A 19,462-nucleotide genomic window follows, 5' to 3' on the forward strand; every position below is an offset into this window, starting at 1 on the left:
CCCAAGGAGGTAGAAAGATCGTCTCGTATCTTGCGCAGAACTTTCCCAGCGAACTCGTCTTTGGTATAATCTTCATTGTTCTCGAACAACTTTGGGAAACTTTCTATCTTTCGTAGATGCTAATTCTGTTCAAATACGCGAGCTATTTTTTCGCCGCGTAAGAAAAATTCGCTGTTCTCTCCCTGCTTTTGCAAGTTCGAATTTTCGCAAGCGACGTTCGATCGTAAAGCTCTCGTAATTAATACTAGTCGCAGGATCGTTGGGACGCACCCGGATTAACGTTGGCGGTTCTACTCGGCGGACATTCGAAAGTTCCTTTACAAAGGCTCAAAATGATTTCTACGAGTTATTATGATGTTACTTGTAGCGGTGCAACAGTCCGCGCCATCGCGACGATGTATATGCAAGAGGGTATTGCGGTGTAACCGACTGTGCCGCTCGCATAATCAGCAAGCCGCAGCGACTACACGACGGCGGCCAGTGCAAGGATAGTGCACGTGTGAAATATGCATTCGCTCCACGAGACAATGCGAGCCGGACACTAAATTCTCAATCGCGATAACTAAACTACGCGGCAACATTCGTGTACACGCAGTCGTACACGCGAATATAAAGTTCACGTGCCAATGTCGCTTGTAATTGAAGATACGGTTTTTCGACCGTAGGCTCGCTCGCTCGCTCGAATTGTTTCTGCCCGAGAATTGTTTCTCGAGCGTATCGCGGACAGGGAACGCTCGTAAATTTCGCTGCAGAAGATGAGCGACTCGACGAATCGGAGAGTTATACGTTCCCGAAGCAAACAACCTATCGGGGTTGTTAAAAAAGTAATTGTGCCTCTCGCGTGTAAACGAAAACTCGTAGACCAACTCGATACTTTCTGTCGAGTTGCTGCCGCACGGTTTGTCGCGACTCTTTCCCGTGCTTTGGTCGTATTAGTCGGTGTTGAAAGAATGTTGTTTTACAAAATAGCGGAAACTACCAGCGATAGTACAAGCACCACCGTTGGCAAAAGTGACCGGGAAAACGGTGTAAGCACATGTCCCGCGAAACCGTTCCACGGTAAATAGTACGTGTCCCGGGGCTTTAATCGACCCGGTTACAAAAGCCTGGTTACGATTCCTCCGTTTCCTTGGGCGAAAAGGGGCAAAACCTATCTTTCGAATGCATCGATGCACAGCGATTTCGACTAACGATGCCTTCCGCTCATTGGTCTTAATCTGAGCCACGAATCACAATCGGCTCTTCCTAACATGGCCTCGGCCACGGCGGAGTAGAAGTCGCGTGTGCCGTTGCCGGCAGATAGCGCAAACAGAAATTCCGTTATACTGCATAAAGGATCGGGCCACTAGCCGCTACTAGACGGGGGAGAAGGTTGGCAGGCATGCGAGCTGCATTCTCCGGTGCTGCTTAACTACTGCGCGAACGAGTTAGCGAGCTGCTAAACGAACGAGCCCGCCGACCAAAGAAATATTCGAAGAGTAAGCGTCCGGCTCCTCTGCTCCTCGTATTTTATCGTCCCCTAATTCATTGTTTTCTAAGCCACGATCTTTTAGCTTTATGCTTCGCCATTACGGTTTATTCTCTGCCGTTCGCTTCCTCGTTCTAGCCTGCCGCGCGGATATCCTTGGGTGCTCGTTCTCTCCTCTGGCAACCCTTCGTTCTTTGCATTTGTTACTTTTTTCCCTTCATCGAAAGATTTTAATACACAGACTTTACGACTATTACATCCCTTTTTTCGCTTTCCTCGTTCCACGTCTCTCCTCTTCTTGCTGTTTAATAAGCTCTGCGTACCTTTTCAACCGTTCTTGCTACCTTTGCGCTTGCACGCGCGCGTTCAACGACCATCTTCTACCTCTTTTTGCGAATCGGAATTCGAGCACGGATTTCGCGTTTGTACAACGACAGCATCACCGTTTCGCCTAGTCGGCTCTGCTGACAACTTTGTTCCACCTAAAGTTAATATTTCCCAAGCACTTGCTTAGTCAACGGTCGCAAATTTTGCTTGAAAAATTTCGATAAATCTTATAGAATATTGCGCTTGATTGCAGTGAGGTTTTTGCGTCGATTACCGGTACTAGGAACTGAATATTCATCGAAATGTCAATCGCACCCTTTTGCCTCTGCGCTCCACCCTCGACCGTACATGTTCTTAATCATGTTTCTCGTTGCGTAGATTTTTCTCGAGTGCGTATCGGCTTGTATCGGCGTCCGTTGCGCGCGGCGCGGTTCGCCTTCGAATCGATCTACACGATCGGTTGCGGCGCTCCATTTAGATCGCGCGGCCGTTTCGATTCGCTCGCATAATTCTCGATTCTTTCGCACAGTAGTCGCGGCAGGTTACGATACCGTGGATTTTTGTCCGACCGGTAAATTATACTTGGACGGAGACCAAAGGAGTCTTTCAACGTGGAAGGTTGAAACGACGTCGCGATGGCCATGTTTCGCCCGTGATACGTTGTTAAGGGCTTGTTAATTACAAAAGTAGCAGAACAGGATTCGGACCATGGAAAGAATACGGACTCGTTACCCGCGCGAAGATGCACATCGGCGTCGCTCGGCCGTTTCTCTCGTACGACCGACGCTCTATTTTATCCCCTGCGTCTATCGTGCGCCATAAACGCTTAATAATACCCCGATAAGATAAGTAATTGAATCGAACGAGTACATTCTAACGATCGACCCGAGATACACGCTCGATTATTCTCGGTCGAATTTATCCGTGAGATTTGCAATTCATATTTTCATAGTCGCCAACGCGGTAACCATATACATATAAAGTATTCACGGTGCGCGTTCGCTGACTCGGCGAGAAAGTTTTCTGTTTTTACGGTATACGAGAAAGGTAGGGTGTCCCAATGGTGAATTTTATTTGAATAAAACGATGACCCGTATGGTCGAACCAGCAATCGTCATTCGTTCATTGAGAATGGAAAATCTACAAACTGCGATTCGCTTATACAGCGTGCTATAGTCGTTCTTGTAGAAGTGCTTAGATTATAACGCGAAGAATGTATCGAGTCGCATTATTTCTCGAAGCTTCGCAAACATTGCTTAACCTCGTTCTCTAATTCGTCGAGCGTAATTAATCAAAGGTAGAATTTATTAGAGTCCGTTCCTTCGCTCGTAGCGGTTCTGCCGCCTTTGTTTGTGTTTTGATCGATGACAGGTGCACTGCTCGAAGAGTAATTAAGAAGTCACGACCGTGGATAATTCTCCAAGAGAAATGTTACTTATTCGATGAAACGATACTTTGGTCGGAAAAGCAGTCTTTTAAAGGCGAGGCTTATTCTTTCTCCGGTGAAATAAGATGGAAATCCCGTATAAAATAATTAAACTCGTGCACGATTTCTCATCGAGCGAATAACGTTCGCAACTATCGATACGGCTGTTCGATTACCAGCATTACTGTGGTCGCCGCGCAACCAGGCTGAAATGTAACTGAAACGTTAGGAAACCGCGATTACAATTATTATTGAAAATGACCGGCGCACAATGCGATCTCCGAATGCCATTAAGGAAACCGCAAAATGCGTTCGTCGTTGCGACACAGTGGGCTAGGTAAGACTCTCGGTTCTTCCATAATTCGCGTAATCGCGATTGTACGTCGGTCCGTGACACATATTCGCGTTATTCATAATATCGCGGCGGTCGGAATCGCTTTGCGTCACATCTGTTGCGCGTTGTTGCAATTGCCGCGTGTCGATTACGCGTGCAATCATAGATATATGTATACCGATATCGCTGCTCCCCGACGCTTGCGTATCGACGCGAACATTATTTCGCGCGGTTTAACTCTTACCGACTTTTAAATTGCTGGCATTCTGCTCGACGCGATATCCCACGTCCTTCGACGATCCTTTCTCGATTATTCTGGACCGTACATCGTGGAATCGTGATCACCTCGGCGAGCATCCCGTGGAATTTTACAGAGTCGCGTGCAATTCAATTATGATAATTCGTCGAAAGTTCAAAACTTTCTGTTTCGTGGCAACGGGTTTGGAAATCGGTCGGAGAAGCGGCGGAAGTTTACACACGTTTCTATCTGAGAACCGAACGACCAACGGAAACGCTTTGTTTTCTCAAAAGCAAATATTTAATGTTTGCTCGATCAACAAAGAAAGAGTTAATGCTTCTTTACGTTTGCTTATGAAACGATAATTACATTTTTACCGTGGATATTATCGATTAGCTGTTACCAAGTATCGGGGGGAACGAGACTTGAATGAAGATGAACAAAAGAAAGAAGCAGAAGGTGTTAAAAACATAAAAATAGAGCATTTTATTGTTCAGTCACAGATTTTTATTCTAATAATATCTTTCACGTTGTCGGGATAGTCTGCAAAACATGATAGCCGCTTGCGAGGAAAGCTAAAGGAAAATTGTTTCACGTTTGTACATTATATTTTCAATTATTTATAGCGGTACTTTAGTTTCCTTGCGTGACGCGCATTTTGAATTCGACGGTCGCAGTTAAGGGGAACTAATTGCACGTGAAGTTTGATTCATCGTTCCCGAGGCAAGATATAAAGCTCCGGCACAGAAATTTCGCTAAATTTCTTGAAACACGACCGTTCGTTGTAACTAAAAAGGTCTTAGTGGCAAGAAAGTGATCGGACTGCCGAATTCAAACGGAGACTTCCCATGGCGATCTCGAATCGAACGAAATCGCGTCGCTCGATGGCTCGCGAATGACACGCGAAGTCTCCGTAAACGTTCAGGACGAAATAAATAAGAATTAGACGCACGCATAATACTTTACAAGTGGTCAGGCCCACAGACGCAAGCTCCGCGTTCCTGGATCAAGTTCGCCGTTAGCCAGTCTAAGTGCAATTAAATATACATTGATAGCTACGATTAGGAAGTGGTATCACTGTCAGCTTGCTCGACACAGAGCCACCCACCCGGTCGTCGAACGGGCCGCGAAGAATTCGCGTCGTCTTGATCGACTCGCAACGATCGCTTCGAGTGGTTTTACGATCGCGACCGTTGGCACGTTCACAGGCGGAACGGACAAGCACCGAGGTTCGAGAATCGTTGTAGATTCTTAAAAGTCCGTGGGTTTATAACGATATGGCGCGCAAAGGTAAACAATTCACATGGCACACAGCGAGCGTGCCGGAGTACGAAGAGTCGCGTCGCGTCGCGCGAGAGCCTCTCGTCCGACGAGATACTTGGCGCACTGCTTTACTCTTAAATTTAACCGTGAGCTCGATCGACACCGAGAACAGTCTTACAAGACGGAATACGGCGACGTATTTACAACGACTTTAAGCTATCTAACAACTCACTGACTCGCTGCAATGCGCAGACACCGGGACGTTAAGTTCTCTCGTATATCCCATTTTCACAAGGAAGCACCTTAAACGCGTGTATATATATGTATATTCACTTCCCTCTCACGTCGATTATCTATTTACAACACACTCTTCTTTCGTTCGCACACTTCATTTTTATTAACATACAAATACATATATATATACGTATAAATCCTCGCTGTATTTACACACTATACGCATCTATGCCACGTTATTGCACCGCAGTGAAACGCACTGTACCGGAAGTCGCGCGCGAATCTCACGAGAGCCGCGATCGCGCACGCTCGCACAAACAACTACACAGACGATGAAGATACCACCGCGATCATATGTGCACGGATACGGTGCGCGATCCGTTGGACGTCCTGTTGTTGTGCTGCCGTCGGACCGGCGGCGGCTGCCTCGTCCTCTGCGTGGTCCTCTGATTGTTTGGCACGTCGGGCAGCGCAAATCGCAGTTTCTCCCAAAACAGTTTGTCGCCCCATTGCAAGTACGTGTTGGTCTTTAGATAGAGTCGTATGTCCGGGTCGAGGTCCCGTTGATGAACGTCGCCCACCAACACCAGGATCAGCCTGCGTCTTCGATCTCTGAGCACCTGGTGGTGGGCCGACTTGAAGTCGAATCGGCACCACTCGGACTTAATGAAGTTCTCCGATAGGACCATGATGGTTCGTCGCGAGGACTCGACCGCCTGGACGATAGTGTCGGCTATGAAGCTGCCGACTGGAAAGTCCCGGTAGTGCAGGCACAGCTTGTACGAGGGATTGCCCATCTCGAGGACGGGTGCGAGCTCCTCGGCGACGAACGCCTCGTCCTTGGAGCTGTAACTGACGAACGCGTCGAACAGCTTGTCCCGATCGTCCCGGTCGACCTCGTGATTCCTGTAAAATATCCGTACGCCGAACCGCGAGTGAAACCAGACGCGCAGCTCTTGTCTAAATACGAACGCCAGCATGCAGATCAGCATCACGAGCAGAGAACCGACCAGCGTCGCGATCAAAACCGGAAGATAATCCTGCAAGGCCTGCTTCTCGATGATGGTCTTCGTGTAGTTACGGTGCGCGTCGTTGTCGACGCTGGCCGTGCCGGTGCAGACCGCGGTGTCGTTGCTCGTCTCGCGATCGACGTTGCTCGCCACGGAGAAACCGAACTCGTTGTCCGCGAACACCTCGTCGCCGAACGCCTCGAACTCCGTCACGTTGTAGACGCAGCGTAACGCGGACGCGTCGGTGACACGCACGTTCGGCTCGCGGATCCACTCGCGGTAACTTTGCAGATAATCGCACTCGCACGACCACGGGTTCCCGGACAAACCGATCTCGATGGATCTGGGCAGCGTCCATACGGCCAGAGTTGTCAGACGGTTGTTCTCGAGCCGGAGGATGCGCAACGAGCGCAGCGACGAGAAGGTGTCGTTGCCGATCGAGAAGATCCGATTCCGTTGAAGGTAGAGTTGCTTGAGCGCGTCCAGTCCCTCGAACTCGTGTCCCCGTAGCTCGCGGATCCTGTTGTCCTGCAGGTGAAGATCCTCCAGGTCTCGTAATCCGTTGAACGACCGATTCTGCACGATCTCGATGTTGGACGAATTGAGAAACAACACTCGGAGCTTCTTGCGGCCGATAAACGCGTGACTGGACACGACGCGCAGGTCGTTCCCGTCCAAATAGAGTCGCGTCGCGTCCATCGGTATCCGTTCGGGCAGCTTCTGTACGTAACCGCCGTTCGAGCAATCGACCACGTTCGCCGACCACGATTGATCGTGGTAGCACGTGCAGTTCTGCGGACAGGTCATCTCGCAGTCGCAGGCGTCAAAGTCGCAACAGTGGCACAGAGCGAAACAGTGGCTGTCGTACTTGCAGAGGAACTGCGAGTGCGAGGCCTCGACCAGAGGGACGAACATGTGCTCCCGGTCGTAAAGCAGCTCGCAGTAGATGCTCTCCAAGTCCATTACGCGCGGTTGCACTCGAGATTGGTTCTGCCTGTTGACTCGTTGCAGCCATTCCATGGTACAGTCGCACAGATATTGATTGTCCCCGATGTAGAACTCCGGCAGAGGCTTCTCCGCCGGCACCGCGCTGATTCTCAACGCGTACGGTTCCAAGTTTCGAATTTGATTCCCCTTCAGGTCGACGCGCGTTAAATTCGGCTTCTTGAAGAACGAGTAGCTTTGCACCTTGGAGATTTGGTTGTCGTTGAGGAACAGCAATTCCACGCTCATCGGTATCGCGTTCCCCGTGATCTCGGTCAGCTTGTTCTCGCTCGCGTCAAAGGTGCTCAACTGTAGCTGACTCTCGATCTCGAAATAGTTGCCCAGCTCTCGTATCTCGTTCGAATGGATGTCGAGCCATTGCAATCCGGTTGGTATCATCGCGTAATCGAACCACTTCAACTTATTGTCGCTGACGTTTAGCCAAACGAGGTTCGACAGATTGGTGAAGAGGCCGGCGATATCCGTTAGTTGATTGCCGTCCAGACGGATCGCCTGAAGGTTCAGATTCTCGTCGAACGTGCCGGGTTCGATGTACTGTATGCGGTTCATCGCGAGATTTAATATCTTTAGTTCCTTGATACGATCGAAGACGCCCTTTGTGAGATTCCCGATATGATTTTCGGTTAATCGAAGCCCGTAAAGCTGCGCCACGTGATCGAACGTGCCGGTCGGTATCTCCGAAATGAGATTCTCACCGAGGTCGAGGGTTCGTAGAAGGGGAGTGGCTTTCAGCGCGTCCGGGACGGACTGCAGCTGGTTACGGTTCAGGTGGAACTCTTGCAGGGAGGAGGCATTTCTCAGGGAGCCCGGGTGTATCGTGTGCAGCCGGTTATTGTCCAACGAAAGCAGATTCAGTACGTAGAGTCCGCTGAGCGTGGTGGCGTCGATAACGGTGAGCAGATTGTTGCTCAGCAGCAACGTGTTCAGATTGTAGAGCGCCGAGAATGTGTTCTCCGGCAAACTCTCGAGTAGATTCTCTTGCAGCCGAAGAATCTGCAAGCTGTAAAGGTCGCGAAACACCGTCGGATCCAATCGAGCGATACGGTTGTTGGCGAGATCCAGCACCACTAAACGTACCAAACCAGCGAAGGTCGCCGCGTTCACCCACTCGGCGGTCAATTCGTTATGCGACAGATCGAGCACCAACAACTGAGTCAGTTCACTGAACAAACCGGGCGGTAGCACGTTTAACGTATTATTCCTAAGATGAATCTCCTGGATGTTCCTCGCGTCGCTGAACAGTTCCGGCGGCAGGCTGGCCAGTCGATTGTCGGCGAGCCTCAAGATGGCCAACGAAGAGAGGCCCTCGAACGCGCGATCCGCCATGAAGCTGATGGCGTTGCATCGCAGATCCAAGCTGTGGAGCCGCGCGAGACCCGAGAACGCGGCGCTCGGCAATGACTCGATGCTGTTGTTGCTCAGATCCAGTTCCTTGAGGTTCGAGAGGCATCTGGCCGCGCCATTGAACCGGAAACTCGTCACCTCGCGGAGCCGATTTCTCGTCAAGTTTAGAATCTCGAGGTTTACCAATGGGCAGAGAGCACCCTCGGGGATGCTCCACATGTTGTTCTCCCCGATATCGAGTTTCTCCAATTGTCTGAGCTCGTCCGTGAACGCGCCGGCCGACACGTCCAGCGCCATCGCCGACCAGTCGGTGTTGTGCGTCCTTACGGTCAGGTTACGCAACTCTTTCAGCCCCTTGAACGCGTCGTCCGACAGATTGCCGATTTTACAGTACTCTATCACGAGTTCTCGCAACTCGACCAACGGTCTGAAGCTGCCGGCGCTCAGCGAGCTCTGGTAGAAGAGCGCGTCGCTGCATTCCAGCCGGAGGCGCACCGTGTGCTGCGGTTGAATTACGCTAAAGTTCGTGTTCTCCAGCTCGCTGTTGATGGTCCTCAGACGGCAGACCAGCGAGACGTCGTCCTCGGTGTCGCCGGTCGCGACCCACTTGCACTCATCCGGTGCTTTGTACCTGAGTGCTTTGCTCAGGGACGCGCCGAGGACACCGAATATCGTGCCCAGTAATATGGCGAAGAACGCAGGACTGCCCCGCATCTTTACGCCCGTTCGCTCAATCTTCCATCAACGTATCGTCCGATTCCTCGGCTCCTAGGCCGATCTTCCTATCTGTCGCGAAACCGGCTACGATCCATTTAAGTCTTGGGCCCACCGGATCTTTTACTTCGCTTCGACCATGTCACTCTCGTATTCTTCGCTTCTCTCGACCGATCTTCTAGCCGTTGGTCCGTTTATAATCCTGGTGATTTCATCCTCGAGACGGTATCTCTCGATCGAGATATTACCGAGACACTACCGAAATAAACCGTGCACGCGTTCTAGGGTTCACCGACCTCCCGACCTCTTCACCGATACACCCTACGAGAAAAATAGCCGAGAATCGCGAAAAGTTACGGGCGTTGATACGCGTATATACGGCTCCGGTAAGACCCACGGTTCTCCGAGGACTGGTTGGCAAGTTGTAAGGCCCGAACTGGCACCACCACCCTTGCCCCTCCGCCCACCCTGTCCACTCTTCGCGCTCCGCTCCGCTCCGCGCCACGGCGGCCCGCGCCTCCCGTCTCGGCCGTCCTTTCTTCCCCCACCCGTGCACACCTTCTCTCCTTCGTCGTCGTCGTCGCCGTCCTCGTCGTCGTCGTCGTCGTCGTCGTCGTCGTCCTCCGTAGCCGGGGCCCGACGTTCTGGCAAGCCTATAAAAACAAGACAGGTACACTCTCCGGGCCCTTACAGTGGCTCCTCAGCATCTGCAGCCTCCATCCAGCACGTTCTTATTTCCTTGTCGCTCCTTCTCTTTTCCAGCTACTCTCCTCTCTCTCTTTCTTGCCAGTTCCCCTAACCCCTCTCGGATCACCGTCGTCCACCCCACCCCCTCGCATCTCGTGTTCCACGGTTCTCACTCGTTCGCTCGCTCTTCCTTTCCCCCTTTCTCTCTATCCCTTTTGCCGTATTGCTGTTCGATTCGTCCGTGAAACCTTGCCTCACCGTCATCTGTTCTCACATCGTTTCTACGATTCTGTCACGAAGAATGAAACCTCGAAAAAGAATGTTTGCCCGATGCCCCTTTGTGCGAATCCCGGTCTCATTCGCATTCCAGTTGTCGCGAGTCCCCGACTAGTATTTTGCAACTAGTCCTTCTTTTTTCCCCCCTCCCTGTTCTCTGTACCCGTCGATTTATAATCTACGCGAGGAGCGTGTCCCTATCCCAAGTTACACAGGAGGCATTGTTCTTTCGTGCCGATCTACGCAAATTTTTCCACAACTTGGATATCTTCTCTGCACACCAGACGTTGATAATCTCGAACAGGGTGTGCGCGCGCGCCTATCTCGAGCGAATTACTTTTATCTTTGGATTACGCGTGCTCGTTTCGAGGATCGTGCGAAACGTTATTGCGGATCCGTCAGATAATATACAAAAGGACGAGAGGCAAAAATGTTTGCCACGGTGAATGAGCGGTGCCCGCGGTTGTTCTTTTTGTAAAAGCGCCAAGGCGAAATACTCTTTCCTTTCACGCGTGCTTTTCGCCGCGTCATTATTAGCTTTATGCTCTGTTTGGGATTCGCGCATTCTCGTCCCATTGAGTGTAAAACGATCGGACGCATTGTGTCAAGAATCGTGTGTTAGGGACACGTCGACTGGTTCCCCACAGTGAACGGGAGAGCCAAGTCCGGGGCTCCTTTCAGAAAACAGTGCTCGGTAGTTCCATCTCCTGCCGTTGAAAAGTGATTTGTTACCTTTACCTGGCCGAACTTGGCCTCCGCATTGGCAGCCCATCCTCTCGGATACGTCCTTCTCGTCGTTCTGCTTTGATTTACTCATCGAAATTCAAATAAGAGGATACATCATTTTCGTCGGTCCAATAAAAGTATCGTTAGCGATACGAAATCCTGTCTTTGTCGCGCGTCGCGTTTAAAAAAGCCCAAAAATTAAACCTTTCTTATAGAATTAATTAGGAACTCCGTTTGTTGCATCAGGCATAGTGTAAACATTTTCTGCCGGAGCACCCTGTATACTCGTGGACCGTTGAGCGAAACGATTCACAATTATAGGACGGCAAGGAGTAACGGAATAACGGATAGAACTCATTGTCATTAATAGCGAGCCGAGAAAATAAACCGCAGCAGGGAAGTGTATCTTCCCAGTGGTGTATTTTATCGAACGGGCACATTGATCCTTATTACAAGATCTTTACCAAGGCCGTGGGCATAAATCGGTATAATATTTCACCTTTCCGCGCAGTTCTCTCTCGCAATGGTAATTGCCCATAGTCTGCATTTTAGTCGTCAATGAGTGCTCGTAACGTTATTGCTCGTGTGTCCGGTGTTTCGCGAATTAACCATATATCACTCGCCGTAAAGCGAGACTGCAACCAGTTAACTGCCTCGATCGCCTCGGGTTCTTTCTCACAATTCCTTCTCATTATACAGAATTCTTCCCCCGTTCTTCCCAGAAAAAGTCATTCGCTTCCACGGAGGCGATGCGATGTTCGCCTACTCGCAGTTTCACTCGACTTCAGCCGCCTTTCGCGCAAGTTCAGAATTTGCTTCCTACTATTTTTAAAACGTGGGATACGTTCCTGGAGAATTGGGGGAAAATTCGGTACCTTTCGTGTCCTAGGATGTAGTAGAACAAAACGAAAAAAAAAGAAACAATTTCTTTAAATTATCTTTAAACCTAGTTTACACCAGAACGAACAACCTGTTCAGTTTCGTTGAAGATCGGATTTATAATTGTTCGAATTTATAAACGTTGGATTTAATTTGAAATCGTAGTAATTTCTAACCGTATCGTTGATGGAATTGCTGTTTCGAAGTCCCCAGAATTCTGTTCCGAAGGTGTTGCGTAACCGCGGGCCAGTTGGAACCAGTGGAAAGAACGAATTCCCATGATTTCTCGGGGATTCGAACCTCCATCGGCACTTTTTTCCCGCTTGTCGGGTTTGATTAGCGACGCGATGTGAATGAGCCTTAAGAAGGAGGATGCCCCGATGGCTGCGCCGCTGAAAGGTGGCTAGCTGGCGGCTGGGATCGGCGAAAGCGGTCAGTGATCGCTGGGGCCTCATGCTCGGGCCCCTCGTTGCTCACGATCGCCCCCTTCCTCCACACTCCTCCCTCTCGGCCTTCTCTTTCTCCTTCCTCCGTGTATTCTCCTCCTACCACGAACGCCCCACCAACCCGCCCCTGGGCCTAGTCTCCTTTCAACGGTGCAGGTGACGGGGCATTCTTTTAAATCTAATCAACTACCGAACCTCGGCCCGTTCTATACTGGGTGTATCCGAACGGCTGGCAGCATCCTTAAAAATTTGACGCGTCGATTCGCGTCTCGATCTCTCTATAGACGTTTGATCCTCGCGGGCCTGCGTGCGTAACTCGTGGCTGTGGTTTCACGACCGTTTTCACTCTCGCTGCTAATGTCCTTTTAACGGCGAGAACTCGAGTCGTAGAATTTCGCTAGGGAAATACCGATCGATCGATTCGCGAGGAGGTTAAACGTTTCGAACAAAACAACCGGGCCTGGGATCTTTTCAACGAGACTCGATCACGGTGCGGTTTTACCGGAAGGTTTTATGGGATTTCTTTGTCGGTCAGGGTGAAACGGCAGCCAATTGCTTCTAAGAGAGAAAATTGGCTGGTAATATATCGGAGGAGAGTAGGCAGGTTTCTTGCGAGGAATACGTATATCGGTGGGCACCCTATATATGACCGGTCCACGGACGCACGCGCGTGTCCCCGCGTTCGGGACAGCGAGGCGCACGCGATGACAGAGAGCGTCGACTGGAGGAGACACCCGGCGTCACGCGTCCTGAAATTACGCAATCGGGCCTGAACGTATCGGTCCCGGTCGGATTTCCTTCTTTTTCCGCCGGTGGCTGGTCCAAATCGAGACGCGAACGGAGCTTGCTCATTAGCCACCAACGAGGGAATCGATCAAACGCGTCCGGATCGCGCGGCACAATGCTGTACGAAACTACCGGATTCCGATCGTCGCTTTACCGGTTTGATAAAGACTAATGCGTTACGATAATTCACCGGCCCCTTCGAACCGCGTTATTTATTCATCTGGAATTCAACTTTGACGGCCAGGACCGCACGCCAGAGATACCGTCCACCGATTACAAAAGGACGCTTTGAAAAATTTATAATCCTGCGAGGCGAGCCGATCGGAAATAATTCCATCGCGCACTCGAAGTCACCTGGAAATCGAGCTGTCCCTATCGATAGACCAACACGTTCGCGACGCTGCATCGGCCCCTTAACTCTTTTGGTTGTTGAGAAAACACTCGTGGAGAGAGCTAAACACTCGATGGATGTCCTTCGCCCACAACGAAGATTATCATTAACGATACTCTACTGTATACCGAGGAGAGATGCTCCAACGCTTCGTGGATTCTGCTGTAACGTACGACGAGTCTGCATCGTGTAATTAAACCGCGGTCTCAACCTCCAATTACCGCGACTGAAAATTTCAAAATCGGGAGATCGCGTCCGCGATCCAGGCTACGAGCACAACGGTGCACTAGGATGCTGAACCGCAGAACTAGGATGCTCGTAGTGCACTTTCACTCGGGCCCCTGGCTTTTCTTCGTGTCCCGGGTGCAGTCTCGACGTTGTTTATTGTTTTGAGACGGGCACGAAATCACGAACTGCGAGGCAATGCCCACGACGATCACCTGCTAGCTTCGTCCTACATTCTTATCGTCCGAGCATTAAGTCCCGGTCTCTCCGTGCCTTTTTACGCGGAGTTTATTGCTCTTCCCCGAACAACAATGGATCGTAACGATAGCTGCCGCGGCCAAGTCCGTAAAATAATTTTAATTCGACCGCGTGAGAAATAATGAAAGCTGCCGAGGAGTCGAGACAAAAGGTAGAAAGTTCCAAGCTTGCGGCATGAAGCTGCAATTTCAAGAAAAAGGAAACCACGCGATAAACGGAGTAGAATTGTACGCCATGCGCTTGCACGGTGTGTCGATCGAGAAACGTTCGCCTCCGATTTTAATCTATTTTACTTGTATTTACTAGTATTTGCTTGGCATCCTCTCCTACTTTTAAAATACAGATTTTATAACAGGGTGTTATCGTTTTTATCAGAAAATGATGCATCGCTTTATTTGCCCGAGAAGCCAACGCGCCGCGATATGCATAGCCAAGCAAACTCAGTTGTCAATAATTTATTGTCGATTAACTTCGCTTCTCCCATATACCACCGGCGATATCTCGTTCCGTTTGAGTTTATATTCAATTACGCGTAAAAAGATGAACGGTAAGCAGACAATTGCGTCGATTAAATCAAACTAAAGACCGGTACATTCCCGCGTTAGAGATAAAAGTCGAATTATGCCTAGCCGTGCAACGGTTACCGCTCAATAAATATAAACTCCTCGTCGAGCGAACGGACGAACGAGTGCTCGGTATTTAAATAATCCGGTGTCCGTAATAACCGCGAAATGTAGCCGCTGAAACGAGAACTCTCCTCCGGTTCCACGCCTTTTTCCGATCCAACCTTTCGACGGCCGCTCGTCAACCATCGTTACGATAAAGTTTATTATAGCGACGGGTTACGGGGGATAATCGCAGCGTATCGATAATCGCCGTGGAAAATTTATCGCCGAGAGAGGCGCGATCCCGAGAAGTCGTTTTCCGCGTGTAACAGGCGTGTGGTCTGCCCGTTGGAGCGCAAGAAAGAGCCAACAATCGCAGAGAATTCGAGAGAGAAATACCGTGGAGGGGTCGGGGGATCGAGCAACGGAAAGAGACTGTTAACTCTCGTATTAGAACCACGACTCTTCGGGTCGGAGGAGGAATCGAAGCTGGCTCGGAGTCGAGCGCGAAACAGAGACGAGAACGGAGCAAAGAGGTTAAGGGAGAGAGAGAGAGAGAGAGGGGGGGGGAGAACAGGTAGGATGGAGAAGGCAGGAAGGAAAAGGACGAGATCGGGTAGTCGAGAAGGAAGGAGGTGACGAGAGACGCGCGGCGATCGTCTATAATCGAGTTGACCGTGAAATTTTCATTACACCTTTACTGAGTTATGCATATAAATAAGGAAGGGAGCGGGTGGTACGCCGGGAGCGAAGAACGTGGCAATGCCTTTGTTAGCGGAAGGTTAATGGCGAGAGACCCCCGGGGGTATCTTACCACGCTGACAGCAGTCTCGTTAACGATTACGATAACTCGACAGCCTACTTCGAGGATGCGTAGTTGGCTGCGAGCGATCGTCACGGGAACGCAACGCAACGCCAAGGCGGTTCAGAATTCGAGGATTGGTCTTGGTTGCTTCTAAAACGCCTGAAACGTCGAAAAATCCTCAATCTCTGCTCTCTATCGACGGGTTTGCGATCCATGAATTTACCGAACGTCGATCGGCCTGGTTCCCACCGAGTCGTGCGACTCCTCGCGAATCGATCGCTCTCGGCCGTTCCGGGTTACGTGCGATATTATGGCAGAAAAGTTTCGGGAGTGCAGACTAACGAGCATGCGGGCTCGAGAAAGTTTGCCGGAGCTCGGTAACGAGTCGAAATTCGGCGGATGGAAGTGGCCGCGATCGAAGACAATCCAAGGGTATCCGGCGTTCAAGGACTGCTCTCCGTGAAGGAGAAGCGTGTCCCGTCGATGGCCACCGTGAAAATTAACGGATTCTGCTGGCTCACCGCGCTTCCAGAGACGCTCGAGACGAGATCGAGCCAGTTGTTCCGTTCCAACGTGACTCACGAACGATCGTGAAAAGCAGTTCGTTGCATAAGTTTTGCGCTCGAACATCTTAATTGATCGTAACGACGTCCGGTCCGACATGGATTCCTCGTCGACGTCGGTTCCGCCGATGCTCGGTTCTTTTTCTCGACCGAGTTTCCTGTTGCGATAATTCTGCTCGGCCAGCGATCGTTTAATAGCGCGTGAAACTTTGACAACTTGACTGCTTTTAATAAGCACCTTCGGAAGCCGTTGGAAACGAGCGACTGTTAACTCGCCACGCTGCAAAATAATGTTTAGCCAGCCGATAGTTGAGCAGCCTGTCGCGGGAACGAGGCGTTTTCATTTTTCGTTTGCTCGCCGTTCACCACCGAAGACCATTCGAATTTCTTATCGCTGGAAAATAGACGCGAAAATTATAGAGGAGCATATGTATCTTGAAATCGTTTTATTTTCTCCAGTCGTTACCACACAAGATGCGTTCTATTGTCTTTGTTCGTTGCTAGGTTTTGCCCGTACTCGCGTCAACGGTGATTTCTTGCGCTTGTTAGCCCAGCATTAATGTTATCTCCGAGTATAAAATAGTACTTGTATTAAATTTATAGCAAAAAAAATGTACCTGTGCATGTACATGAATAACTTAAGTTATTCTACTTTGAGCGAGTTCCTTTGGTACATTATTAACTTTACTAATGTTTTTTTTTGTATAACGATTGAATTTATATCGAATTCTGAAAATGGAATATTCCCTTATGGGGTAGATAGTGCGGCGAAATGTGTAGAAAAGTATCGAAAAACGCGATGCTCGTTAGAAAGATGCTAAAAATTTTATTTAGTAAAAAGAGCGACGAGGGAATACTCTCGCGTTCTTACAGATCGAAAAAGCATCGAAGAAACCGAAGGTAATCTCGAGCCCGAAGACTCGTCGGTGGGCGAGAAACGTATCCCACCGGCGGCCACTCGAAAATTAACGACCTCGCGAACCGACTAAGACTCAGTAAACGAAAACTGCCCAATTTTTTTCAGCCGGTCGTTAAAGCCTCGTCCACACGCCGCGATACGTATAAATTACACTCTTTGACCGCATATTTTGGAATTAAATTATTTCACGAGTGTTGGAACAAATTTAAGGGAGCTTCTACTTTGCCGCGTACAGAAAAATTATTCGACGCAACATTTTTAAATTTCAAGTAATTTATTTAAATCCGAATATTACGTTAATTGTAACTTGTCGTAGAGGTTGAGAAAAAGATGTTCCTCTCTGCACAAAGTACGTGCATATATTAGCAATTATAGATCTTTTAAGTAATTCAACTACACAATCTACTGTCATCTTTCCAGCGCTTGCCGAATGATTTACATTTAATGGATAGTTTCTTCCTAGCGAAACGTTCGACGTTATATTTAAGTAAGACGTCCGAGCGTGCCTTTTCAGCTGTCACCGTTCGTATCATTAATCCACGATTAGAAACGTAAGAATGATGAGTCGAAGACAAATAATATCGCGCAGTTCCGAGCACCAAACGCGATAATGATCCGCAACGAACGATACAATAACGCAGGTAGCCATGATCCTGCACGAGGACCGTAAATTAAACTCGCTATCTGGCTTTAACGGAGTTTCTTTCGCGGATGATTGCTGTCCTTGTTCACGGTACGATTGGAACTTTTGCCTTTATAATGTTTCTCATTTCCTGTACAGCGGTTCGTACTGTTCGCAATACATAGCGGTCGCGTCGTATCAAGATTCTACCAAAAACTTAAAGTTCTCGAGGACACGAGGTAAACGGCACGTTGAAATGCACGATTTTTCCTTTCGTTTCTAATATTTCTCGCGACGCGACGGTAGAAAGGAGGGACGAGAAAACGAAAATATCCAGCGAATATTTTTCATCCGAAAACGCACACGAGTCCGAGACGATAAACCTCCGTAGCCGTACGCGTAATTATCCCTGGCGAAGAAACAGAAAGCGGGAGGGGGAGAACGGACGTCGGACGACGGCATGATTAATAAATTTATAGTTTTATTTCGCCGCGCCGTGCCGCGCCGCCGATCAGATACGCGGCGCGATATCGTTACGCGCTATTGTGCTGCTAGATTAATTCATGGCAATATATTCTTCATACGAAGCCAGTTAAGTGATACAAATGAGTTCGATATTCAGTTAAATATCTGCTAACCGTTTCGGCGGGCTGGAGTCCGCCCCTGGATTCAGCCAGTACAGATTGCCTTAAAGAATGGTGCTGTCGTTGCGGGCCTCGTATTTAATGGAATTAAAGTTCGCAAAGGTGTGTACGAGAGTAGCCCAATCGTATTTATTCCCCTTTGCCCTGTAACGCGATGCTCCGCATTATCGACGACTATATTTCTCGGCTCGTTTTCGTTCAATTTCCTTAACGTTAACGAAATCTTTAACCGCAATCGCCTTCTTGGATATTTCTATTCCTTGCACATAGTTGTATTTGCGACACAGAGTCACATGGTCACTTTTCCATGCAAATTGTTAGAGTTAAGCTCGGTGTTGTAGCATCGCGAGTATCGTGCACGAAAGACCGCCTTTCTGTTGGTTTAACGCGATCAACCGCCACCGCCGCTATCCACGGTATTGCTCAGAGGCCGGATCACGGACGGTACCTATGCATGCGTGGGGGCAGGCTCATTTATTTACCGAGGATCAGTATTGGCAGGTTGTAATTTACAAATGCTGGGACCCGGTGGATTTATCGGCGCTCCGCTACCCTCTCATTACAACCCTCTGCCCTCCGTCATCTTCTCTTTTGCCCTTCATCCTTTTCCTTCTCCGTCTGCCGCCCCCCGGGCCCCCACTCTGGTTCGCCTCGACGCACCGGCGGCCTCGTCTCCCCGCTCGTTACATTTTCACCCTCCAATCGGTCGGCCTTGGTATAACTCCGCTCGTGATTATCGTCAATTGACCTACACTCGATTGAAATACGTAATAAAAGAAGGTAGAACGCACGACTGCTCGACCCGCGAAGATCCGATCGACCGTTCGTTCTTTCGATCCTGGCGAGCCAACGGCAGCCACCGCACCATCGGCGCTCCTCTCTTTCCCTATTCCTTTTTCTACGTCTTTTCTACTCTTCTCCGATGCTCGCCGTTCCGCGCCAAGGTTGCGCTAATCCTCGACCTTATCATTGATAATTCCTCCGCGAAGGTATAAAGAAGGAACGCTAGCTAGCTAGCGGAAGGAGGTTTGCGTGCCGGCACCGAGGTTCGGATCGCACCGATTATCAACTTGTCCGACAATAACCTCGAATAAACTGCGAGAAACTCGAAGATCGCGCTTGGAAAAATTTATAGCAACGTTTAGCTCCGTACTGTTGCGTTATCGAACCGGATACGTTTCCACGAAACCGAATATTTAATAAGGAAAATGGCAAAGGTACCAGACATTTGAAAACACGCGCAGGATCGGCAGTTCTAGTTTTGACG

At 49.6% G+C, this 19,462-nt stretch overlaps 2 protein-coding genes across 2 annotated transcripts in view; one reads left to right on the top strand and one right to left on the bottom strand.

Moving 5' to 3' along the window:
* The window catches only part of Su(var)3-3 (lysine-specific histone demethylase Su(var)3-3), an 85,462-nt gene that overhangs the window by 32,387 nt on the left and 33,613 nt on the right, over positions 1–19,462 (top strand). The gene's annotated exons all lie outside the window — the stretch shown is intronic.
* Tollo (Toll-like receptor Tollo) lies at positions 5,641–9,363 on the bottom strand. Its single transcript, XM_076784063.1, has one exon. The coding sequence runs from the start codon at positions 9,361–9,363 to the stop codon at positions 5,641–5,643; it is 3,723 nt and encodes a 1,240-aa protein (XP_076640178.1).

Source organism: Colletes latitarsis, chromosome 2, assembly GCF_051014445.1.
Source record: "Colletes latitarsis isolate SP2378_abdomen chromosome 2, iyColLati1, whole genome shotgun sequence".
Classification (NCBI taxonomy): Eukaryota; Metazoa; Arthropoda; class Insecta; order Hymenoptera; family Colletidae; genus Colletes; species Colletes latitarsis.

Coding starts and splice junctions, on each gene's coding strand:
- Tollo (XM_076784063.1), bottom strand. CDS start 9,363: ATGCGGGGCAGTCCTGCGTTCTTCGCCATATTACTGGGCACGATATTC.